Below are 27,586 nucleotides of genomic sequence, written 5' to 3' on the forward strand. Positions count from 1 at the left end.
AATGGAATCAGTGCAGACTTCCGGCTGATTGATGTCCTTGTCAAATCAAAAACAGACATCACCGCTATCCAAGAAATGCGATGAACAAAGCAGGAAAAGAAAAAATTAAAAATTTTGACAGTTTAGGCGTCAGATTCCTGGTGGGAGAGAAGAAGGACGATGAGATGAAAGCAGCTTCCTCTGAACGCTTAGAACGCACATAAGAACGCGGCTTTCACAATGATATAAAAGCCGTGCTTGGCACCATAACGCCATGGTGGGCAAAGAAGGTGTTTTTGGCCACGCAGTAGAAAAGTTCAGCCCACACAATGAAACCTCTCCTGATGGACTAAGGCTGATCACCTTTGCTGATGCCCGAAACATAGTTACGAAGTTACATGGCTGTGTCCAGTGTTTTAGATGCACGCACGATCCTAGGTCCTAACATCGACTCTTATTATTATTTTGTCGCTGCCAAAATACGCGCCCGCCTCTGAGCAGCTAAACTCAAGGACAAAAAGTCACAAGGAACCCTAGATGACGAAAGGCTGCAATCGCAAAAGACTGCCAGTGATTTCCCAACTCTAGATTTTCACATCTGCTCTCTGAGAGCACAAGTCAACCCGAAGGAATCCAAGAGCAGTTGCATCATATATCTAAAACACTCTTTACCGCCGCCGAGGAAAAAATTGGTTACCGATGACCATGGACGATGAAGAATGCCTCGTTGCAACCAAAAGAAGAGATGCTACCAACGGGCCACGTTCTGCTATATGTTGCAGGAGCATGAACCATGACAACAGCAGGTTAAGCGGTCCTGGAAGTGTTCGAGGGAAAAGTTTTTTGAAAGATTTACGGACCTCCACGCGATGGCGAGTACCGAAGAAAACTTAGTGATGAACTATACGAGCTTAATGCAGACATACACATAGTAGCGAATTAAAACGCTACAGATACGCTGACGAGGCCATGGTATGCCAAAGGAAGTTGATGCTCCTGCGAAGAAAGTTTTTTTTTTATCGGAACCCTCTAATGAAAAAAGAAAAAGGAGGCGGACCCCACTCCTGAAGAAGGATCAGTTTGGAAACGATTTAAACTCCCTTGATGCGACTAATTGGCGTCAAGTAACCCAGGGATGAAGCGGCCTTGTTGGACGGCCATTATCGTTTATTTATTTATTTGGGTCACAGTGAGTGACTGCAAACCTCTAAGCCCTAGTAGATATCTTGTAGTCGTGCCAGATTAGAACAACAGAACATTGTCGTGTTCCCGATTGAGCCAAGTGATAAGAGATGTTTCAGATGAAACGTATTTTAAGCTTCGTGAGGTACTAACAAACTCTATTCAAGAAAACAGTACTAAACTTTATTTAGATATTAGTTTACAGAAATAAAGTAGATTTTATGTAGTCTCGGCCTTAGACCGTAGTCATTACTTTCAAGGAGCTTGCTGTACTACGTTTTAAATTCATTTGTTACTGTTGTATGGGGATGAAGAATAGTAGTTTTTTTTTTTGAAGCAATAAAAAATCGTTTACCTTTGAATGTAAGAGAATATAGCAATGGTATGATAATAGAAGGGACTAGCTTCTGATGTACTAGATGTGAAAAGAGCTGGAGTCGGTAAAAGTAGATTACTGATTCAATTTTTAGGCCAGGTGAAAATATTGCACTACACAACTCCTTAATTTTCCCATACGACTGTCTGTAAGTTTTAGGATTGATTTTAAGAATCTCGGAGCAAACCTATCTCGTAAAAACACGAAGGGAACAATTTTTAGTAGTGTATGTAGTAGGTTTAGTATTCGGACTAGTCACTATTGGTTCCAAAAAGGTATGATAACACGACTGTGTGATAACTCTAAGAGGCGAGCTCAACACGCTTATCTTAGTGCGTTCTTCTGGACTCATAAAAATTTGTAGTAGTAGTATGTATGTAGTAGGATTCGTATTCGGACTAGTCACGAATGGTTCCAAAAAGGTATGATAACACGACCGTGTGATAACTCTAAGAGGCGAGCTCAAAACGCCTACCTTGGTGCGTTCTTCTGGACTCATAACGGCCACTATTAAAGGTGTAAAAAATATTGGAGGGGAAACCTTTCCGAACTAAGATCACTCGCTACCAATCCATGAAGCATAAGTGCTCGAGACATTTTAAATGGATTTTGGCCACATAATTTTCTCCTTCGCATATATGCTTTTAAATTTCAGTGGCCCTTCCAGAGAGAAGAAAATATTTAGTTTTGAAAAAAATGAAATATTTGCTGAAACGTGTAGGAAAAAGAAAGAAAGAAAAGAAAAGCTTCGAAAAGCTTTAAAAAGGAGTTTTTCCGGAGTCCAACAGGTGTCGAAATTTAGTTATTTATGACGCCAATAACATATCGGACGACTATCACAAGAAGGGAAATGTTCTCAACTCCTAAAAAGCTCATAATGAGCGTAACTCTCTGATTCGGGACTCTGTTCTGACTCCCTTATGACTCCGAATGTTTGCTAGGTTTATCTATTTATTTATTTTTCACAGTGGCTGTAACCTAAGACAGGCACTTTTGTGGCACGTCAACAATTATATAGCCAAGGTACTATTTATTTATATACGTACTGAGCACACACAAGTTTCAGATTTAGCTTTGAAACTTTACCATGTGCACATGATTTTCGGTCTCTCGAAAAATATTCAATAATAAATGTATACTCACCACTTAAATGTCCCAATTCTTTGGTCAGCTTGTGTCGTCGTTTAAAGAAGACCATCACTCCAACAGTGACAAAGAATATGACCAGCAGAAAGACTATCACCAATACCATAAACCATGTCTGATGCACCACATTTGTTGATTTATGATGTGTGGTTGTGGTGGCTGCATCATCCGGCATGCCAGCTGGATGATAAGCATAATGACCACCATCGACACCAGGAGTGCCTGGGTGGCCATGACTGCCAGCCACACCATTATGTGAACCACTAGGGTGGGCACGTGGTGGATGCACCAAATGTGTTGGATCCATAAACAATGATACCTGCAACAAACGGTGGAAAAACAAAAGAAAGTATAAAAAAAGTGCGTTAATGTCTTTTACCTTTCTGGTCTTTCTAATAAGATCTTTAGTTTTATCTGTAAATTTGCGGTACTCACCGGCTCTGCATATGGTCCTTCGCCTGCTTTTGTGTAAGAGTTCAAACGTACATTATAGGTAGCGCCGGTAGTGAGATTGTTGAGCAATACTGAAGTTGTTGTTGCATTCAGCGTCATATTTGCCAATACTTTGAGGGTATTCCCAGCGGTCACCTGAAAGGAAGAAGAAATAACAGAATTTTTGAAAATAGTGTAACGAGCTAAAAGAAATATTTTTTTATTTATATGGAGGTTACATATTTTTACAATACATACATATATGTACGGATGTAGGTTTAAATTGAGTTTAAATATATATGTTTTGAGTTTTTAAATTTTGCATACGGCCCATGTCCGAAGTTCAAAACCGACCAACTTTTACACTAAATTTAATAAAATTTGTTTGAGGAAATTTGCCTTAGGATGTAGTTTGCACTCCCAATTGGAAGAGATTGATTGATTACTCTACAGAAAAAAACATGATTATTTATCACAATAAACAACTGTTGGCTGTGGTGGTACTACCTTGAAGAATTTTTTTTTTTTCAACTCCATCTCAACTCGACATCCATTTAAAAAGGATATCAGCTGGAGAAATGTATTGGATTTTCACTTGAGAACTATTGATATCTCAAATTCCATCAATGGTTGGAGAATAATTTGAGAATGATGTTGTAGTCTAAGAGCCCGTGGCTGCCAGACCTTTGTCATTTTATAAAAGCTGAAATTTCGTCAGTGCATATTTCCAACTGAAGCAGGATCGTTGGTCTTTTATAAAACTTGAGTCATGGGGGCTTTAACAGATCTCGTGCAAAAATTTTGCAGAAAATAGACCTTTCTTTCGTCATTTTATAAAGACTGATTTTGATATAAATATGTCGAGGAATGCTCACCATTTGTCGAGGAATGTTCACCATTCAAAATGTAATTTCCTTTGTTAATAGAATTTTCCTCACAAGGCATTTTTTTAATTTCAATAAAATTATTTCACAATTGCTGATATGCGCAGTGAGTTCCTGAACGCTCTGTTTGACTTCACGTAATTTCAAGTAATGAAAATGGTTGACACAATTTTATAGTTTTCTCAATCATTATCTCAAGAACTACTAGATTGTTTCATATATACACTTGAGTGAAAACTCTATTCAGCCATATCAAAGCGTTCAGGACCACACTCGGTAGAGCACTTTAGCTCTTACCTCGCTCACAGCAGAAAATATTGTACAGTGAAAAGTAGGTACATCAAGAGTAATGAAATACTCTCTCTCATAGTATAATTGGAACAACGAATCAGAAAATTCAATCAAAGACGCCATTGCATTAAAGCAAATACTACTACGATCATAGTTACATGCAACCTTTATTGAATGGACAAAGTAGTTTTAGCAAAGTAGAAGTGAACATACAGTATGTTCTACATTTTATGAACTAAATCAGATACTGCACCGACAAATATATAAGAAGCCACTAGCCTTATTGCCAGACACTTTCCATAGTGGCTTTATCCAGCCAGACACTTTTTGTAATGAAAAACTGTAGTTTTTCATAAAATGAAAGCTGAAAGTTCTTTACGGCAAACAAAATTTTCAAAAGTTTTTTTAGAGATTATGTATTCGAATTTCAGTATAAAATTGTTTCGATGTTCTGTGAAGTTTAGAAGGATTAAAAGTATCTGGCTAATCAAAGCCACTATGGAAAGTGTCTGGTAACGAGGGTAGTGGCTTCCTATATCGTGACGAAAGGTCTGTGAAAAAGGGAAAGCTGGCATAATTTGTTACAAAACTGCCAAACTCGCGATTAAGTGCCAATTCATGATGAATGATGATGATGGCGGATAAGTTGAGATATTTTGACATATGGCACCAAGACCTGTGCAGACAGTACCTATACGTTACTTCCGGGAGTGTGGACGCTCCGTTGACTGTTTAAGTGGTCATATCTTCATCATCACTGATGTCATACAAAGTGCAGATCAATGGTTGTGACGCTAAGAATAAAGCTGGATGGCATTGCAATTGCTTCTTAAGAGCGAGAACTTTTTTCTTCGCTATCTCGCAAAATTGATTTAAACGAGTTAAGATGTTCAATGCTTCCTTAACACATAGATACCATCTTACATACCTTTATTTCCATTGGATGAAAAAAAAAATACCCGACAAATTTTCTGAACTTGAATTGAAAATTCTAAATTTGAATTGTAACTTTCTGAACTTGAATTGCAATTTTCTGAATTTAAATTGTAATTTTCTGAACTTAAATTGGAAATTTCTGAACTTGAATTGAAAATTTCTGAATTTAAATTGGAATTTCTGAACTTGAATTGTAATTTTCTGAACTTGAATTGAAAATTCTGAACTTGAACTGTAAATTTATGAACTTGAATGGCAATTTTCTGAACTTAAACTGGAAAAGGTGTAAACTTTTATCGAATTGTCAAAATCGGTGGAGCATATCGGCTGCTATTCAACTTTAAAAGAAAAAGGACAATGTTTGTATGTTTAATGGTATGTTCAATTTTACTTAAGATTTTTTTAAGAATTAATGAGCTAAACACCGATAAATGATAATTGTTATTCAATTATTATTCTGGTTTTATTGCCAGTAAATGTTTCCTTCTTTTCAGTTTTTCCCAACAAAACCAAAATAATAATTGAATAACAATTATCATTTATCGGTGTTAAGCTCATTAATTCTTAAAAAATCTTAAGAAAAAGGACAAAGCAAATTCAAAAGGCGGTAATACAGTATTTTTTGGAAAAATCGAAGACGAGCATTTGTTTGTATTATCGATAGCTTTCAAGTAATATCTTTGTTGCTCAAAAATAGATTATGACGTTTTCGGTTATCACTTTCAGAAATGTTCACTCTGTGTCTTTAAACATAACATTTATTTACATTGTTATTATAACTTTGCTTTATTAAAATTATTTAACTATGAAATGTACACACCGTGATGATAAAAGTACCAAGTAAAGAATACAAAAAGTATTTAAAAACAGAATACATACATACTTTCGAAAATACTTTGATATCAAAAGCTTACATTTTGGTATTATTAAGCGCTGTACACAGATCAAAAGCAAACATTCAAGAAAAAGTTAATAAACTTTATAAAATTTCTGAAAGGTTGGATAGTGATTGGAGAGCCATATTGAGAACTATCAGATTTAAGAACAATTAGAGAATGATCTTGGATATCAACTCCAGAACTTAATATATATATTTCTGTAAGGCTGGAGACATTTTTTTCCATATTTGTGAGGTAGACGATATCCAGCTTACCCTTTCTTTTACAATTTCGCAATAATACGCTTTGAAATTTCAGTGCGAGTAGGCTAAATTTTGATAGTCCATTTCGCTGCTATCTCAGTGTAACGATAGAGATGGGCGCAGGTTTATTTGGAAGTTTAATGTCAGAGCAATATTAACCTAACACAAAGTGAACATAACTGTGTTAAAAAAAATCTAAGTTCTATTTTGTGGTTTTGTACGGTTAAACAATTTGTATTAAAAAATACCAAAGCGGACAAAGCACAAAGAGCGTAATATTTTAAAATTATTAAATTTTAATTTATGAAATTTAATATTTTACAGACACTTAACAGTTTTATTGAAATTTCAATACAAAATATCGGCAATACAAAATTGTAACTATATTAAATATACAAGCATATGTACATATATATATGTGCATATATGTATAAGTATGTATTACTTTTATTGCGGCGAAAAAGTTTTCAAATTAATTTTTCATAAACTTTGTACACCCGTTCGACCACAAAATTATGTTTATGTACATTCGGCCGGCGAATTAAAACAAAAAACACGAATGATAAAAACAAGAGCCAACTTACAACGAAAAAATCAAAATAAATTATTAATATCAGAAAGTAGCAAAACAACAAAAAAAAAAAAAAAATCAAGCGTTTATATAGTCTATACAGAAGGGCACTTACCTCGATTTTATAGCCCAACAAGTTGCCGTTATGATGCTGCGGTGGTGGTGGCGACCAACGCACCCAACCTGCTGTTAAGTTGTACATACCAATCTGGATATTGTCGGGAGGTGCAGAGGGCACTGAAAAATATACAAGCAAATATGAGAAAGTTTTGAAAAAGTTTTAAATATTTTTTCCAAACAGTCTTTATGAGTTTGTGTGAGTATTGAGTAGTTGCAGCATGAACGCACATCGAACATGTTAATAATGAAAAACCTGAATATGAAATGTTGCATATGTATAGGCGTAAACTGGGTTGCCACAGCATCAGCTCTCTTTTCAGCCTCAAAACTCGTTATGGAAAATGGCTTACAGTGCTCATATTTCGTTTAATGATTTAAACCATGTATTATAATAAAATAAGTATCTTTATATTTTTGCACCTTTGTGTTGCTGATATTAATACACTCATATTAAATACCCGATACGGGGCCGCCTCAAGCAGTAACGTTGGCCTTACCACAACAAGGACCACTGCTGTGGCGGATGGTTATTAATCTCTCTACATTTAACATAATATCGCTGGGCCCGATTTCTGGAACAGTTGGTCTTACGATGAAAATTAACTCAAACATTTCAAAAGAGGGGAAGGATGAATTGTAAAAGAAAATAGCGCCAGAAGCTGGGCAAGAGGAAGTTGCGATAATTTGCACCCAGATAGCGGGGAAAGTGTGCAGTTAGTGCGTTCGCTAAATATAAGGTGCATCAGCCTGGACTATGACCTAGAGCTAGCCAGAGAGTTTTAGAGAACCCATTACAATACTGTGCAGCGATCCGACCGATAAAGCAAGCATTTGGTATTGGACTGTGATACAGTTTACTGAAAACAACTTTGCTACTAGCAATCCTCATGTGAGAATGAGGAATGGGGACTGCCAACGCCCCAGTCCCAAAAAACGAGGCAAGTTAGCCGCAATATTTGGATCTATACCTCTATATATTCAAGCAGAGAGAAGTGTGAAGTCTTAGTATCAAAAAACTATGTCCTTCAAAAGCAGCAAATCAAAAAGAGGAGATCAATACTGGTAGCATGCGTACAAAAAACAAAGGTTAAATATGCTTGAATATTTGGTACTTAACCGTTTTAACGTTGGGCTAACTGGTGCGAATTCGTCACATCAAGGGAGTTTAAATCCTTTTCACCTGGTACTTCCAGCAGAGTCGAGGCTGTCCTCTTCTTCTACTTCCACAGGCGTGCTCCGAAATAAATACTTTCTTAGCCGGAGCAGAATCGTTCATTCGCATAACATGGCCAAGCCACTGCACTTCAATTCGCTGGACTGTGTTGACGCCTGCATAAAGCTCGCACAGCTCATCATTAAATATTGTTCCGTACTCGCAGTCACAAACCTGTAGATATCCGTAAATCTTTCGAAGAACTTTTTTCTCGAGCACTCTCACAGCCGCCCCATATGTGATGAGAGGTATGGGATGTTACAAGCCGCTCAATAACGCTGCAAGTTTTACTAATAAAAATAATACGCCAAAATCGGTGGAGGGAAAAATGAACCTCGAGAACCTGATATTGTCATAGCCTATGCGCAGTGGTGAAAATTGATACATAATGAGCCATTTAGAACTGTGATTTTTAAAGAGAAACCTGCAGCACTGTAAGTAGCATCGATCGATCTTGGCGTGACTCTTAAGTTGGTTTCGTTGCTGTGGCACTGATACAGGAAAAATGTCTGAACTTAGCGTACGCAGCATAAAAACCTAGCAGTAATAGCGGTAAAATGAACAATCCTTTGTACTGGCATCCGGAGTTAACGTGTTCCGCCTATCCCACCGAAAATACTCGGTTCAAGTTTTGCAATTGGAAAAAAGGTTTTTTTAAGCGGAGTCGCCCCTCGGCAGTGATTTGTATTTCTGGCATGGAAAGCTTCTCAGTGAACACTCATCTGCCTTGAAGATAACAATCGGATTCGGCGTAAAAACATGTTTGAAGCAAGCTTGTAGCAAAAATTAAAAGGAGCATGACGCATATCAGAAGAGAAGCTTGGCCCAAATCTATTCGGAGGTTTATCTTGCCTTGTATTTTTTTTTACATAGGCATCACGCTATATGGCTCATAGTGAGCAAGCTTCACTGGAGGGAGTTTATTGCTAAAAAGCTATGAAATACAAAATTATTTTAAGATCGGCAAAAAAGTCGGATAATTTTTGTTCCAAAAAAAAAAAAAACGAGGTGGCAACAGTGGACGTGATGGTGCTGCTTGGATGAAGCAGTAAAAAATTTACATTTTACACAGGAAGAAATGCTTGGGGAATATTCCGTTAAAAATGCACATAAATATTTATTTGCTTGTAGTATATAAAAGTGGAGTTGGGAGGAGAGACACATGGCTTGAACCCTGGTTACGGGTTGTTTTAACATTGAAACTTGAACCAAACTTGACTAATAGGTCGAATTTTTAGTAGTAAGTGCCTCGGGACTTTAATGAAGTAATGTCATAAGTAATTTCATAAGAAAATCTTCGCACCGTAGGGGACAGAATCAGAAAATTTTGAATAACGACGGGCTCATCCTGAGAAAAATACTTCCGGGCACGTGTTAGTAGTGCCGCAGTAGGGAAGCGGAAAGTCAGCAAACGCTGACGTCTATGACTGCTGTAGTTCCCTGTAACTTTTCTGCATTCTGAGTAACTATGAAAACGTAAAGGGTGAGTTTTATAGAAAAAGATAGGACCATCGGACAACGTCGACTCTGGCGTTAAATCAGGACATAGCAACCCGGCGTGAAGAGCTGCGGCTGCTTGTTCACCAATTTGGGTTACTAAAATAGTTTCTAAAATCAATACACTTCACATTTTTCGAAACAGGTCTGGTCTTTATAGCAATCACAACTCAGTATTTTTTATAACTAAATAAAATGTGGGTTTACTGCAGTGTATTTGTGTTTGTTTGCGGTTATGTGCCTCAAACTTGCACATATATACACATGACTTTATTAATAGTTTTTTTTTTGCACCATTATTTCCGCTTTTGGCCACCACTTTTTTTCTGTGTACGCTTGTATGTGTCTGCCTATATTTTCTTTACATACGGGCTTATCTGTAGAATATGATAAAATAATATTCAGGCCTTAAAGCAGGTTTTGTGCCAATTAAAGTTTAAAAATTTAAACTTTTCGCTGCTGTATCAGTCGCCTGGTGGGAGTTGTGCTTGCGATAACCTTTGACTGGTGATCGTTTATTTAGTTAGCAACAAAAATTTTACTTGTTCATATGCTATGCTATACTAATCTCCGAAAATATTTGTGTGTCCTTGCGTTGAAAAATTAACATTTTTTTTTTTACTTTTTTCGGTTGAAACTGAACATAATACGCGCAGCTAAATTTGGGCACAATACGCTGTAGGGAATATAGGAGGTTGGCACGCAAGGCTACAGTCTCGCACTGGAAGTTTAATGTCTACTTGCGAACTGGTGCTTTTAGGTTGCAGAGCGCGACAGTTCTTAACGACACTTTTACCAAGAGTGCTGAAATCTGAGCTATATGTATATTAATTAATTAATCATATGTAGAGACTACTTCAGAACCACTTATGACCGAATCAGTTAAGAGCTTGATCAAAAGGTCTGTAAAGGGCAATTGTTATTTCGTAGGATATCATCCCACCCAGCATTTTTTGAAATTATTAATCATATTAGAGTCTTTTTCGAGTCTCCATCATGATCAAAATAAGCATACAAGCGCTCATTTTCTGATCAGAAAAGACTCCCTCGTCAGGAGAAAATGGTACCCTACGCGCGACTACACTTGGTGAGCCTCTTTTAACCTATATTTCTAATCAGTATTTAGTCTTTTTCGAGTCATATTTACCATCATTTATGAGTCTTGTGGGAATAATTTTTAAGTGTGTTTTAAAGCTTTTGCGATTCTTTCTCGAGACATTTAAGAGTCTATTTGGAATCTTATTTTAATCATTTTTTATGATCGCTTTACATTTTGTTGTTGCTTTTTGAATAAATCATATTTCACTCATAATAGGGAGTATATTTCGAGTCTTCTTTTGATCACAGAATTGATTAAACAGTTTTTAGTCGTCAAAAGGAGTCGAAAATGTCTCATTGTGGTGACTTATAATTTAATCAATATTCCATATGCTATGTGGGATAATGTTACAACTGTTAGATTAAAGCGCAGGAGAGGAATCAGAACTAGTACCGCGTATTTATGCTATAGTTCAGAGCTAGTGCGATTCGCTACAGGGTAGTATGGGTGACGTTAAATACAGTATATCAACAACACTACCCCAGATATAATAAAATGTTAGTTAGGAATCGGTTAGTAAAAGTTTGATTGATCATTTTTCTGAATAATCACAAATTTTGATTAATCATATTGTTTCAGCGTCAGATAGTGATTAATCAGTTTACTGATGGATAAATTACAGAGTCAACCCTTTGGAGGTTAAACAAGTATAATTATACTCTTTTGAGCTATCTCTTTGACATTATGGACGTTTCAATGATCAAAAGTTTGGTCGCCAGAAAAAGTTAATACCAACAAGAAGTGAATTTAACTTTTTCACATGATCATAGGAAGCGGGAAAAAGCACTGCTCTCAAAGTGACAGAGGTTGAAAGCTAATCGCTTAATTTACATCTACCACCATTATGGTTCATCTCAAATATTGTAAAAAATAATTCAAAGTATAAGTTTATCTATCCAATAATCTTCTTCGACATTTGTAATAACTTTACGAAAAAGCGAGCGTGGTCTTCAACCATTTGCCTTATTATTATCATCACCATCATCAACCACATTACAACTAATCATCAACACAAGATGAACATGTCATGTAAAAATCTAATAAGAACATCGACTTAACACTTAATACATTTCTAGTAAATAAATTTCGCGCTAATTACTCACCATCCTCGTATGTTTGCACAATTTTTGAATTGCTCGGCTGACCCTCCAATGTTTGGTAGAACGGAGCAAGGAAGAATTCATATTTTGTATATTCCTTCAAGTTTCCAACAACATGCGATTCAATTGATGGATTCAATACAGTTAGGATATTATATTGCTGGGAATTGGCGCTTATATCACGATAACGAATATAAAGACCCTGATAAAAAGATAACATAAAAAAATATATATATATTAAGCAATGGATGTGAAGATAATTATTGAGAAAGTAGCGTTATTAAAACTAAATTGTTTGATTACCACATTATGTAGGTTAAGTTAGGTTGAACTGGCCGGAACGTGAGGATCTCACATATACTCAAGGAGTTACCTGGAGTTTGCTTAACGATCAAACTGAGAAACACTATCAAGAACCAGAACATGTGGTATAAAATAACTTCGCACTTACATTTCGCCCTTCCTACTTCTGCTACACTGAATATGCCTAATTGGGCCTACAGTCCTTTCTTTTAAATGATAAGTGTAACTTTGGTAATCTAACGTTGTAAGACCTAAATATTATCTTCGTCACTGTACAGCCCCGCGCTTGTGTGCATGCCTTTTCTTCTTGGAACGTATATGGTGCAACTCCAACTCACTTTTAGATGTTGCGCCATGCAAGATTATTGCCGAAGTTGGTGCTTGGCTGCCAATTTAAAAGTTAACGCGGCTGCAGTTTCAGCTATTTTCTACGAGTCTTCCTACTGCTTTGGTAACAGCTACTGCTTCCACTTAAAAAACACTACAGTGATCTGGCAGCTTATAGGATCTGTTCAAATCCGCATCACCTCAATATACCACAGACCCTACTTCTTCCATTACTTTGGAAAAATCGGTGAACACATGTATCGCCTCGTCTGCCATTAGACCGCCCTTGCTCTAACCCTCCATCTCTATTGTGGCTCTAAGAGCCCCTTCAAAGCACGCGTACGGTCCAGTAATTGATGACGTCATACACTCACTGCAGTTGGTAACGCTGTGTTCCACTACGTCTACAGATGGAACGTGCAGAATGGCATACAGTGAAGCAGTCGAGGTTGTTATTGTCATTGATAGTCTGCATACTCCCTTAAATTATTTTAAGTAAATTAATTTTGTGGGGCTGACCACCAAACAAGTACTTCATAATTTGGAATAGGCTTTACAATCGCTGTAAATACCCAATGAGATAAAGAGTACGATGGACCCCACGTGCACTCCAAAATTGTATTGTCGACGAAGCCTTCTTCGATCTCTCTTCCACGTTGAGTTTTCACGACAAATTACAGACTTGAATGATTCCTAGATACTTTGTACAAGATTTTTCTTGTACGGTCACCTCTCCTAGCTTAGGCCCCTTCCAATTTGGGATTTTATACCTCTTAGTACACAGGACCATATCCTTCTTCTCCGCTTTGCCGGTCAACTCGACATTAGATGCGCAGGTATGCGTATCCCGAAGAGCTATTTGTTGAAGGTATGAAAACTGCAACGTCGTCTGCGTTCGCCGTAAGTTTGGCAGATAGCTCGTCGAACCACCTGGGCAGTTGGTTGACAGCCATCGTCCGCAGCAGAATTAATAATACCCAGCCCTGCGGCGTGCCGCTGTCCACTAATTTAACATGCAGCCGATCCATCTGGTTATGGCTCGTTTGGAAACCTTGTATAAGAAGACACCTATGGTACAGGGCTCTTTCTAATGTTTGCGACCACCCTATGTAGTGCCGTGTCTGTAGATTTTCCTTTGATGAAGGCATGTTGTGTTGTGGAGAACTGTTTTTTATCGCTTTTGGACTTTATGTACACATCTACCAGCCTCTCAAAAGTTTTGAGCAAAAATGATGGTAAGCTAATGGACCTATAGTCTTTGGGATACATATGACCGATCTTCATCGCCTTTGGTAAGAAAACTATAAGAGCAGTTCTCCACGAGTGAGGTACATGAATTTTAAGCCATTTGACGATCACTCTATGCAACATTTGTATAATGGCAGGATATATACCATCTGGTCGAGGCGACCTTATTTTACAGAAAATCTTAACGGCCGATTCAATCTTGGTATCAGTTATCAAGCTCGGCACTACCCCTCCGTGATCCTTTTTAACGAAAACAGTGCTCAATTCGTTAACAATTTGGTACATTTATGTTCAAAATAAATACAGAATGTGTTGCACTTTTGAGTTTGGATATGATGTAATAGAGCCCTTGTTTTTATATCAAACATCGCGAGCTTCGTTTCATCTCACCTCAACATATTTCTCCGTAGCGCTTACATGCATTACCCAATCCAGTCGTACAGCGGTGGAATTTATGGCTGCGGCATCAATTAATTCGACAACCTGTAACAAAATGAAACAAATGTTTATTAATCAGTTAAACTGGAAACTCAAATATGATAAAAGGCAACGACCAGAATCTGCTGAAAATACTTAAGAGAAAAAACAAAAAAACAAGTAAGGAAAGCTAAGTTCGGGAGTAACCGAACATTACATACTCAGCTGAGAGCTTTGGAGACAAAATAAGAGAAAATCACCATGTAGGAAAATGAACCTAAGGTAACCCTGGAATATGTTTGTACGATATGGGTATCAAATGAAAGGTGGTAATGAGTATTTTAAAAGAGAGTGATCCTTAGTTCTATAGGTAAACGCCTTTTCGAGATATCGCCATAAAGGTGGAACAGGGGTGACTCTATAATGTGTTTGTACGATATGGGTATCAAATTAAAGGTATTAATGAGGGTTTTAAAAGGGAGTGGCCCATAGTTTTATATGTGAAGGCGTTTTCGAGATATCGAACAAAATGTGGACCAGGGTGGCCCAGAACATCATCTGTCGGGTACCGCTAATTTAGTTATATATGTAATACCATGAAGAGTACTCTTGCCATGATTCCAAGGGCTTTTGATTTCGCCCCGCAGAACCTTTTCATTTTCTTCTACATAATATGGTAGGTGTCACAACCATTTTACAAAGTTTTTTCTAAAGTTATATTTCGCGTCAATAAACCAATGCAATTACCATGTTTCATCCCTTTTTTCGTATTTGGTATAGAATTTTGGCATTTTTTCATTTTTGGTAATTTTCGATATCGAAAAAGTGGGCGCGGTCATAATCGTATTTCGGCCATTTGTTATACCAAGATAAAGAGAGTTCAGATAAGTACGTGAACTAACTTTAGTAAAGATATATCGATTTTTGCTCAAGTTATCTTGTTGGCGGCCGAGCGGAAGGACAGGTGGTCGACTGTGCATAAAAACTGGGCGTGGCTTCAACCGATTTCGCCCATTTTCACAGAAAACATTTAACGTCATCGAGTCTATGCCCATACCAAATTTCAGGATTGGTAAATTTTTGTTCGACTTATGGCACTAAAAGTATTCCAGACAAATTAATTGAAAAAGGGCGGAGCCAGGCCCATTTTCAAATTTTCTTTTAGTTTTGTATTTTGCTGCACAATATCATTAGTGGAGTTGAATGTTGAAATAATTTACTTATATACTGTACAGATATAAAATTTGTTGTTAAAATTTGACTTGAAAAATTTTTTTTTTTAAAGTGGGCGTGTTCTTCATTCGCTTTTGCTAATTTTTATTTAGCACAAATATAGTAATAGTAGTAACGCTCCTGCCAAACTTCATCATGATATCTTCAACGACTGCCAAATTACAGCTTGCAAAAATTTTAAATTACCTTCTTTTAAAAGTGGGCGGTGCCACGCCCATTGTCCAAAATATTTCTAATTTTCTATACTCTGTGTGCAAAGGACGCTGAGTATAAAAATTTAAAGACTGCTGAATGCGCGTAAATTTGAATTTTAAACGGTCAGATGAAATTAAAACGTGGTTAAATATTTGCACTAGAGATGGACGGGGAAGAGAACAGAAACTCTATTACTTAGACTTCTAGTGTCCAAATTTATGGTCAAAATTTACAATCATTTCGATTTAGAACCAATGATTGCTTAGATTATTTGACTGAAGTCAAATTTGATTGCTTTTTTTGTGATTGTAGAAAATACAATCAGCATGATTGCAATGAACTAAGACACGCAAGCAAATACTAAGATTGCAATCATCAAATATGCAATCATTTGGGACTTGGAAACATCCCATGCACATCTGTGTACGTATATGCCTACTTACGATTAGAAATGTTTGAAATACTGTCATGGAGATTGCACCAAGCGGTTATTTTTTGATTTTGAAGGCATGTTGAATAACTTATTAACTAACATGAAATCGTTAGCAGAAATCTAGAGTGAGGCTGAACTTTGCGCCTATATTGGAGAAAATGCTGAAATATACCTGATTGAAGTCTTGCATTATAAAGTATACCATGCTCCATTTCAGTTTTCTGCTGTTGTTTAGCTATTCCGATACCGTATTCGGTAAAACAGGTTTTACAAAATAAGAAAAGGTTCCTCTGTGTGATTGATTGCAATAAAAAAATTTGGATAATCAATGATTGTAGCCAAGACATACTTGAAATCAATGATTGTTTAATGAAACGTGATTACAATCACGTACATATATATAAAAAATTATTATACAATCAACGATTGTATGCAAAACCTCATTGCAATTAAGTACTAAGAAGTGATTGTAGGTTTTAAATTGGTTGCGATATTTTACATAACTGGTGGACGAAAAGATTGGCGTGGGGAAAAGTGTTTTCAAACTTGCTCTCGAATTAAGAATCACATACGTGTTCAAGTTCTTAATTTTTCCATTTTTAAATAAATGGTTCTGAAACTTACAGCATCTGCAGCAAATTTTGCTTGAACGCATCGACCTCCTCTAATGTCAATATACATATGTGTGCATGCATTTGTATGCATGCGCATACATACATCAAAAGTAAATGAAGATTTTAATTATATCGTATCTGTGTATTTAATTTGACCGCCCCAACTTGAAGTTCCTTTTTATCTGACAGCACAAACGCCGCCCCACTTAATTAGCTGCTTAAGTAAATTTATTGCATACTTCAGGGCATACAGTGGGATTGATCGTCATTTATACGAGCATAAAATTAGTCCCTCGTACTTAACCGAATAATGTATGTAAATACTTAAACAAGCTTAATTATATCTCTCATGAAAATGAAATCGTATATAAATTTGGTGAGAAAAATTGTAAGTCATTTAATGAGAATAGATAGAACTACCAACAAATATGCCAAAACGATTGTGTTGATTTAGCCATGTATATCTGCCCATCTGTCTGACTTTTTGAACGACAATTGGATATATGTCGGACCCGACGGGATCGGACCTTAATTGTTAATAACTATCGTATATGTAATATATATCTCATACAACCGATTTTTCAGATCAGAGTTTTCGTAGTTTCTTCCTCATTTTGATAGCTACAAACTTGAAATTTTACGAAAGGAATACGTATGTGGCATACACAGTTGGCTAAAAAAAATTATCAATGCTAGCTCATATTGAAAGCAAGAACTGTGAAACTTTGTTTGTGTATATCCAATAAATTATGTATTTGAGATTTATAAAAAGTCGCTTATATCGGAACTCTATATAAAATATGCACCGATAACTCTATAACAAAATGTCCCTTAATTTGATCAGATTATTGTTCACCTCCGTCCGAAAAATCCCTTTTTAGATTCCGCAGAGAATTTAAAAAACAATGAGGCAATTTAGAATGATATTGGACTGAGATAGATGATTATTTTTTGGAATTAACATTAGCTATTTTTGTTACTAAATTTAAATTTTATTGATTAGTAAATTTTTGATAGAAACCATTTCAATATTTTGTTGGCTTGCAATGTCTCTATATCAGCAGACATTTATTAATTGATATACGATATCAGAGGGCAATATGGCGCTTCACAGGCCCTAAAATAATCACACATAAGTTTTTTAAATCGAATGTCAAATAAACACGAAAGATAAAAGGTTTTATTCTAAGCTCCAAACTAATAATTTTTTTCTTAAACCCATTAATTTTTGGGGCTAATTATGATTTTTGTTGATATTTTGTATGTGTTTTCTTCGACAATCTACAATTTCCGCAACTAATATCAACCCTGATTCGACTGTTTGAAAGTGTTTCCCTTGTAAATGGAAATGGGAAAAATGGATGATGGAAAAATGTACATAAACCAATTTCCTTAAATAACTTTTCCGGCTTCTATCCACACAGTTCTGCAGTCTGTCCTACTGTGCAGCGTCATGTGTTTTGTGCGCTATTTGCATTTATATATATTCTGTGTTCGATTCAATTTTTCACTTTAAATATATTTGGCAGCAATCTTGTAGTTCGGTTTCATTAAAATATGGTAAAAAATAAATAATTTTGCAGCTGAAAAACGCATTTTTACTATATTTGAATACGCTGATGGGAGTTATTGTTGTCATGTTAACATATTATATGAAATGTAAATTTTCCGTAGAGTTGCCATTACGCAATGTTATAATATGGGAGAAAATTCTGCGCCTTGTGCTGTTTTAAATAGCATTTAAATGTGTTTATTGTCAACCTTAATGACTTTATAATGAATATACATAGTTTTTACTTCAAGTCAATTTGTGCAGCAAAGTAGTTAAGAGTAGAACATGAAACAAATTCACACATTGGTTATTCAACATACGAGTATGAAATTTTGTACAATAACGTTACAGAAATTTGCATAAGTTTATTGGTTATGTCAAATCGGGGTATTTTAATATAAATATAAAATAAGGGAATTTGATGTCCTATTACCTCAAAACTCTTCCCCTTATAATCATCCTTATTGCTATTAGATATTGAGTCGTTCATCTTGGTTGTATGACCACCTGCTCGACAAGGCGGGCTCAGCGGTCCAGTATTAAATACGGTGAAAGAACCGTCCGCCACAGCAGCGCAACTTACTATGGTAAGGCCATCAATACTTTCCGAGGTGGCCCGATATCTGGAAAGCTCCGTTGGAATACAGCCGAATTTATCCCCTGGCTGTAAATCGTGCAATAGGCACGGTCCTCGTAATACCCTGGATTATGGGATAGGCTTCTGCGAGGCGAAACGGCGTAGATGCCAGTCCTAAACCGCTTCGCCTCATAGTCGGGCACTATGAAGTTCTGCTAAGCCCTCAAACCAACAGAAAGGTGCCTACCCTTGTTATGGAACGATTGGGCTAAGTCCAAGAAAACTTCTAGTACTTTCCAAGAGAACGGAGTTATTTTTTAACATAAGTCCTGGCACCTGATAGGGGTTCTTCTTCAGTTTGGTCGTCAAACTAATTCTGGTAGCACTATGGAAGCATTCAGTCTACGTGAGATCTTAATTGACCGGCCTAAGCTCTCAGCTGAGAGAGTTTGTTAGGGGTACTAAAAAACTCTATTAAGATGGATTGATGTCCCGACAGGTTTTTTCATAAAGCTTGCAAATATCTCTAGGAAAATAGAGGGAAATAACAATGATTTATGTAATAATTATTTCGCTGTTCGGTCGGTCAATTTGCATAAACGTGGTATTATAAAATGTTGTCATATATTTTTGCTTTGACATTAGACCTACCTACCTACGTTTGGATAGCAAGTGCTCGGAACATATTGAACGTGCATAAGTGAGTGCTTATGCAAAATGGGTTGTTGTTGCCTTTGTATACTTTTGAACTTATCGTTACTTTTTTTAGGTGCAACATTTACCTTCCACGCGTGTTTATGAAATTCAATTTTATTTAAATTTTCTACAACAAAGCTCATAGAAAAAACTTCTTTTCGCAATTTTCTTGTTCACTCTGTATATTTGCCGCAAAACATAATGCCGCACCATTGTTAGAGCGTGAGCTATAAGAAAGCAACAGTAGAAAAACCAAAATCAACAACAGCAAAAATAATAAAACATAAGCAGCTGCTGGACATAGATCGATTGCCATTAGATTGTCAACCGTATGTTTGTGGCGCTTTGTTGCATGCAACAAATATGCAAGTTACGGCTGCAGATGTTGCAAATGTTTTTTATAACCGCTACATGTTGAATTATTATTGTTGCTGGTCTTGTTGTATTTGTTGTCCTCATGGTAAACATGCATAAATTATTCAAAATCGACGCGTTTAGCAAAAATCATGTTGCTAAATCTTTGTTGCAGATAGACATTCAAGCATAAGTAAGGGGCTGCCACTTCCACTACTAACTATCAAGTCAAGTGTTTGTGCCACAAGGCAAGCAACCACACAATAGCAGACAGTTATTCAAAATATACAAAAAGTTCAAGAAAAAGTATGCAGATGCTGCTGCTGCTGCTGCTGCTTATCAGCATGCAATCTTTGTGACACTTTTTATGCCACGACAATTAACAACAACAATTTTTGAATTCTACGTTGTTGCAAGTGCTGCACCGTGTTGACTTTTCCATACCACTGACCAGCAATATTTATGTATGTATGTATGTGGCAACTATTGCTCACACTACTTGACAGCATCGCATGCTACCGTTGTTCATGTTTGGCTGTTGCCTGTGAAAAAGTTGCTACAAAAGTATAGCAATCTAACAAGGCCCAATTATCGCGTGAACATGCATTGTGTGGCAAAGATGGAGGGAGCTATGAGAGCGTGTGACGTTGTTGTTGCACCAATCGCATGCATGGCAGTTGCGTTATCAACAGCAAGGAATGATACATAAAACGTTTTAGTTAAGAATAAAATGTGTCTAAAATATTGCTAACAGCTATAAATATTGACCTAATGCAAAGGAAGAAGTACTTGAATTAATTTGGTGTTAGATTGTCATCAGTGAGTGGCAACGGGACTAAATGTTTGCGTAAGAAAAAAGGAAGGTAATATATTACTTTGTTTTGTGTTGCTATAGAAGCAGTGTTTGGTTGTATGGTGGTACGCCAGGCACGGTTAATAAAATTATTATTTTACTTTTATTTCTTTTTTATCTGGCGTATGACATTTTGTTGATATATATCTTCTAAGTCTCCAGGAATGCACCCATTTATCATACATTGCGCTTTTTTATTCCATTTCGTTTTGTATATAATAATAATAATTATTATTTTTTTAATTGGGAGTCGAAAAAGTTCGGGTCAAAAAATTGTCCTAGGTGAAAATGTTTGAGTTCTCAGGTATCCCTATAGCAATATCATGTCGAATCATACATCCTTTTTATTCTTCGAACATAAAAGTCCACATATAAAAGTAAAATCTGTATTTTTATTTTTTGAGCCCGATAGAACTAGTTAAACTCGGACTTTTAGAAATAAAAGTCCGGAAATAAAAGTTTTAAGGCCAAAATAAAAGCCCAGCTTGATAAAACAGAAACGGCTTATTCGAAATAAAAAAAAACGTTTAATTCCGCTAAGCTGATTCTGTGTTATCAAGCCGGGATTTTATTTTGGCCTTAAAAAATAAAAGTCCAGATTTAATTTTTATTTCCGGACTTTTATTTTTAAAAGTCCGAGTTTAACTAGTTCTATCGGACTCAGGTAATAAAAATCCGAAAATAATTTTTATCTTGATCCAAATATATTAAAAGTCCAAAATTAATAGTTTTGCAAGGAATTATATTATAAAAGGGATAACAGTTTCCGCCCTTGAAATTTAGTCTTATTTTAATTTTTTTTATAAGACAGAGCGATTTTCGACAACTGCAAGTCTACAAAGTTTTACTTTATCGTAACTTTAGACGTTTTTATCTTTGAATTTAAAATAATTGTCCAAAAAGTTGAAAAATGTGCACATGCAGAACAAATAAGTGAAAGACAGTGGGAGCAGTAAGGGAAAAGATTAAAAGCTGTCCACTGCCTTCTTAATATATTTTGTCCTAGTGGAGCATTCCACGGTTGGTACGAAAAAAACCGTACGCATTTTTCCAATTTTGTAGTACATCTCTGTGACTGAACTCCTCCCAAACGAATGGATCGATTTTATTGAAATTTTGTGTGTGTGTGTTCAAAGGAATTTGAGAATGCTTCAGATTCACAATTTGCTTGGTTTATCTTCTTATATTTCCGGGAAGTGTACCGGCGCCCCTGTTCTAAAAAAACATATTTATAGTGCGTTTTGCTTAAAATTTGCTAGCCTACTATTTGAGAAATTTTTTTCTCAGTAGTGAACTAAGGATCGACCTGTTAAAAACTCTAGGTTATGGTGCGATTTGCATGAAATTTGTTATCTAGGCAACCTTCCGAATAGATTAATTTTGTATGTAAAAGCGAAAACAAAAACTCCTGGTAACTTTTGAGTATCAAACAGGATGTTTTAATGAGGAATAACAAGAGGCGGTGGTAAAGAAGAAGAGCGATAGGGGAAAGGAGGTTTATAGCAAAAAACATAGGATGAAAAGGAGAAAAAAAAGAGATTATCGTGGGAGTCGGTGACGAAGAGAAAGAGAAGAGTGAGAGGAAGTAAAACAGACAACAGTCGAAAGAGAGGAAAGAAAGTGTAAGGGCGAAATGGTGATATAAATGGGGTAAACGCGGGGAAAAGATAGGAAGAGCACGAACCTAGAAAAGGGAAGGAGATAAAGAAAATAAGAGCAACCTTCCTCTTAAGGAAGGATTTAAGTGAGAGTAGAAGAGAGAAAAATCGGGAAAGTGAAAGGGGGAATATACGGAGAAGAGACAGGGGTTAAACATTTATGAAATAATTTTTGAATAAATTTTTTTGCAGAAGTTGTAATATGACGAATGTCTCTGATTCGTTTTGTTGTGTTGATTTTCCTACAGGTCGGATAATTTATGTGTATTGGAACTATTTTCGACATCCCCAGTCAATTTTTGTTTGGAGACAAACCGTTGATGGCGCAGCACCGAAACCGGTTTTTCTACAAACGTAAGTGGTAGTGGGATTCGGAGTAGGAGTGGGCGTGGGAGTGGGATTGAGAGGAAGGTTAGTGGAGTAATGAACAAGAATAAGTAAAAAAAAAATGAGCGAGATGAAGTAGAAGAGAAAGGCATAGAAGAGAAGAGCGGAGTCGAGGCCCACTTTCGAAATGTATGTAATGCGAACGTATTTTGGACGGAACGGAAGTCTGCAGGGTTCTCCAGTGTTTAAATAAAAATTTAAACATTCTTTTGGAATATTTGTATATGTATGTGAAAAATCTAAAATAAGCTTGCTTTTGTAAGGGACAGCAAAAAATCACCGGATATTGTGGTTACAGTGAGTATAGAAAAATTTTAGCATAAGCAATAAAATTGGGAAAAAATTGGATATGCTACTAGATTTTATATTAAGGTTTGTTAATATACTAAAAAATTTAAATAGTTTTATTCCAAAAAAAAGTGTAGTGTAAAAACTAAATTGTTCGTACGGGACACATGGGAAACTCCTCTCCTGTATAGAAAAAAAAAAGCAGGAAGTCTGAAGCACTGATAATACGTGGAAATTCCTGATTTCTTATATTACGTTTATTATATTATATTATATTTATATAGATAGTAATACAAATCTAGTCTTTTGCAAAATTTCTTTTTAGCTATTTAACATCAAATTTTTTTGGGTTTTTCTGAAACAAACTTTTTTTTCACAACTAATATCACAAATTAGTATCAGAATTTAAATTCTCCTTCCCTTCTACATTGAGGTAAGATACATTTAAAATATATTGACATTTAATAATAGTATTGAAAAAATCGGCATAAATTTACGATTTACCATGGAACGAGCATTCCTTACTTTTTTCGTACGTGCATTAGATTGAACAGCCGCCATCGTTACTTCATCATCATCATCACACTAAAGAGCATTATTTTTTATCTTTATTTGATTGCAAATCTAAAGGTTGTATAGGTTGAATTATAGGCTTTGGTGGCTTTGAATGCAGCCTCGTTTCGAGGGTGGCTGTCATTAGCGAATAAATATTGATCAAATGCAGTGCTTTGAAGTCTTAACCTAGACCATTGTGATCACGCTTGTCTGCACAATTTTCTTCGCTTTCGTTCACAATTTTTTTATTTTTTTTTTTGCTTGAATTTTTATTATGGCAGTGTAATAGTGAAGTTAACAACGTCTGCCGCTTACTGTTTTTATCCCCTTTTCGCATGCTTCCAAATTTTGCTTCTTCTTCAGGTTCAGCTTGAATGTTTTATGTGAAAGTTTTGAAAATGATGATGTCGATTTAGACGGTAGGTAGTTTAAAATGTCTGATATTCTCTTCTGCTTGCTTCTTCGCGCCATTTGAGATTCTAAAGGCTTTTTTTATTGAATTTTCAAACTTGAAGTAGCGTTGATGAAGGCGCAAAAGGCTTAGTACTTTGAAATGCTTTGTATGCGATTATTTCGAACTATGGACAAAATCAGAGTAGCTCAACATGAGGTAGGACATGGCGTATGATGAATATTTAGTGAATAAAGGAAATAACCGATTTTTGTCAGTCTCACCCCATTGGTAGACGGTTAAGGTGTGTCGCATAGGGGTCTTAATTAAAATGTTGCTTTGGAGATTCAAATAATTAAAAGTAATTTTTTTCGTCTAACACCCAACATCGATAATACTGCAGTTGGCGGTATTATAGAAAAAGGTTGGTTATTGTTGTATTAAAGATAAAGACACTCCCCGAAGGTTTTGGGGAGTGTTATCGATGTTGATGGTTCTTTGCCGGATATAGATCCGGTATATTCCGGTAACAAATCGCAATTTAGATAATAGCCCGACCATCTCGGAAACGATTAACATGACCACATAAAGCATTCAAAAAAGCTCAAAAAGCTTTTTGTAAGTTGTCCATATTAAGATTGGAGAGGATTACTAAAAATTTGGATAGAGGAAACGGAAGAAAGGAGCAGAAGAGAAGAAAAAAGAAACAAAGCTAGATGAAGATATAGAGATAGATGGAGAAGGGAAGGGAGAAGGAAAGAGAGCTAAAGAGATAGATTCAGCCAGAGACAGAGAAAGGGAGAGAAAATTGTATATGTGGAGAAAGTTTAAAACAGACAGAAGCAAGGAAATTGAAGAGAGAAAGAGAGTGGCACGGAAAGAGAGGGGGAATAAGAAGTTAAAAACATCTTAAAAGTCCTGCAGATACAACAAGTGCAGAGAAACATCTGCGTTGTCTGCCACTATATCATGAACTTTAGTTTAAATGACTTCCACATATCAACATGGAAGGCAAGGATCCTATTTATGCGTACATAAAATTTAAAGGTTGCCTGCCCTATCATTTACCAAGAAAACATGCCTCTTTAATATTGCTTATTACTTTTGCCCTGAGCTAGCCTTAGAAACAAGCAAGAAAACAACAATAAAATTGCTATCATAACAACAACGTATGTAAGCGAAATGCTAAAGAAACAAAACAAAAAATCTCTAATAAGAAATAATAAAACAATTCTAATTTATCTTGCAAAAGCATAAGAGTTACACTGTAAAAGTTGTCTTAGCGATTTCTAGCGCCAATAAAAGTAACTTGGGCAACGTTTCGAAAATGTGAATAAAGAATTTTTATTTTTTGTTTTTGAGAGCCCATATCGTATAAAATTTTATTGAATTTGTTCTCAGATAACGCATACTTCAAGCAGAGCCCCGTATCGTATTATACGATCCATGATCAAAATGAGTTCCTTAAATTGCAAAAGCTCTGAAATGGTGAATCGGATAAAGGAAGTATGTAAGGTAGTGAATACGAGTATACATTAGTTACATAACCTAATATTATTTCAACAAATAGTTTGACAGATTAATATTTATCGTTTGAGTGAAATTGCCTTCCCATACGTGATCGTATAACACGATACGGGCCCAGATTTTAAAATAAGGCGAAACTCAAAAGTTTTCTAAAACTGATATTCTACTCAGCAATCTTTTTACAGGCACCTAGTTAATAATAATAGAAAAGCCGGCGTGGGAAATATGAAAAGTTTTCCAAATATTGTATATATAATGCTTTCCCTTGAGCTCCATGGGTTCAATGAACTGTTCGTTCGGTGCTATTTTGCTGCAAAATGTTTGTGGAAAATAAAACAAAGTGATTTATTACGATATTTTTTGCTTATGACGCGTCAATCTGGCCAGGTCGCTTACATTCAAAAAGATCACAGAAGATTCAATTAAACAAGAAGACCAAGTTCGGTTGTAACCGAACACTACATACTCAGCTGCCAAATTACAGCTTGCAAAACTTTTAAATTACCTTCTTTACCATAGTCCAGAAATTTTCAAATTTTCTATTATGCGTCAGAAGGTGAACCACCTACCAAGTTTCATCACTTTATCCGCCTTTGGTAATGAATAATCGCACTTTTTCGGTTTTTCGAAATTTTCGATATCGAAAAAGTGGTCGTGGTTATAGTCCGATTTCGTTCATAGCGATCTGAGATGAGCGCCCAGGAACTCACATACCAATTTTCATTAAGATACATCAAAATTTACTCAAGTTATTCACGGACAGACGGACGGACGGACATGGCTAAATGAATTTATTTTTTCGCCCAGATCATTTTGATATATAGAACTCTATATCTATCTCGATTAGTTTATGCCGTTACGGGGTACCGGTATGCGAACAAAATTAATATACTCTGTGAGCTCTGCTTAGCTCAGTATAAAAACACTTAGAAAATATTTGCAGTGTATTCTCACACAGGTCGTCGGACGAACGTAAAAATATATACTTATGTATTTGCGTGGCTGCCGAAATTCTGTACCTCAACATAAAGGCACTTATTTCCCTTGAGAAAACGCAATAATAATCGTAACAAAAAATTATTATTGATGCAATTTTGATATTTTTACGAGTAAGCCCAAACACTTACAAAAAAACGCAATACTATTGTATAGTAACAGAGTTTTTCGAATAACAATATTATTATCGAAGTGTTAAGAAGTGTTAGTAACGCCCTAAGAGATGAACGAACAAAAAGCAAAAGAAAATTCCATACATATTTACATGAAATAAAAATAAATGTAAGGCGCGATAGCCTCCTAAGAGATTTAAGGCTGAGCTTCTCTTCCCATTTGCTTAGTGCTCCTTTTAATTTTTCCCACAAGTTGGCGGGACGTGTTTATGCAGCTTTTCATGGCAGAAATACACTCGGAGTGCTTGCCAAATCACTGCCGAGGGGCGACCCCGCTTACAAAAACTTTATTCTAATTGAAGAAACTCGTTTATAAAATTTGTATGTTGCTTTGCCCGGAGCTTGAGCCCAGGGTCTTGAGTGTGGTAGGCGGAGTACGCACCACGTCGGTCGCCGTAACATCCATTTAAAACGCTTCAATAAATTCAAGTGCTTGACGTGTTATTAGAAGAAGAAGCAAGAAGGTGTGATCGTACTTAAAAAGAAAGGTGGGTGCACAAGGTTAAAATATAATATTTGGCTTTTCTGCATCATTTAATGAATGTAAGTTGTTGAATTGTGAAGCAAAGAATAAGTGACGGTTATGCATGAGTGAAAGTGTAAGTAGCAGATGGTATAAGCTACAAAAGAAAATAAAGCTTTTCCATCAGAAAATGTATTTGCTTTAGATGCTTTTTTATTTATTTGAGTAATATTTAAGTCTCACAGTATGAAAATATATTTACATTTCAAGGATTACAGATTGTTTGGTCGGAGCAATAAATCTTTTCGAAACACATGAAAGAATTCAGCGATTGTAAGTGGTTAGATCAATCAATTCTAACGTAGTGCGGAAGTAAAGA

General features: G+C 36.0%; 1 protein-coding gene across 3 annotated transcripts in view; it reads right to left on the reverse strand.

Annotated features, from left to right (window-relative positions):
- The window catches only part of robo1 (roundabout 1), a 610,999-nt gene that overhangs the window by 16,682 nt on the left and 566,731 nt on the right, over positions 1 to 27,586 (reverse strand). For all 3 annotated transcript variants that reach the window (XM_067776766.1, XM_067776767.1, XM_067776765.1), the window contains 5 exons: positions 14,236 to 14,328; positions 11,971 to 12,169; positions 7,054 to 7,175; positions 3,119 to 3,271; positions 2,681 to 3,002 (listed from right to left, as the gene is read on the reverse strand). In XM_067776766.1, the coding sequence (XP_067632867.1) occupies positions 2,681 to 3,002; positions 3,119 to 3,271; positions 7,054 to 7,175; positions 11,971 to 12,169; positions 14,236 to 14,328 (889 nt within the window). The remainder of the gene's footprint in view (positions 1 to 2,680; positions 3,003 to 3,118; positions 3,272 to 7,053; positions 7,176 to 11,970; positions 12,170 to 14,235; positions 14,329 to 27,586) is intronic.

This window comes from Eurosta solidaginis, chromosome 3 (genome assembly GCF_040869045.1).
Source record: "Eurosta solidaginis isolate ZX-2024a chromosome 3, ASM4086904v1, whole genome shotgun sequence".
Lineage (NCBI taxonomy): Eukaryota > Metazoa > Arthropoda > Insecta > Diptera > Tephritidae > Eurosta > Eurosta solidaginis.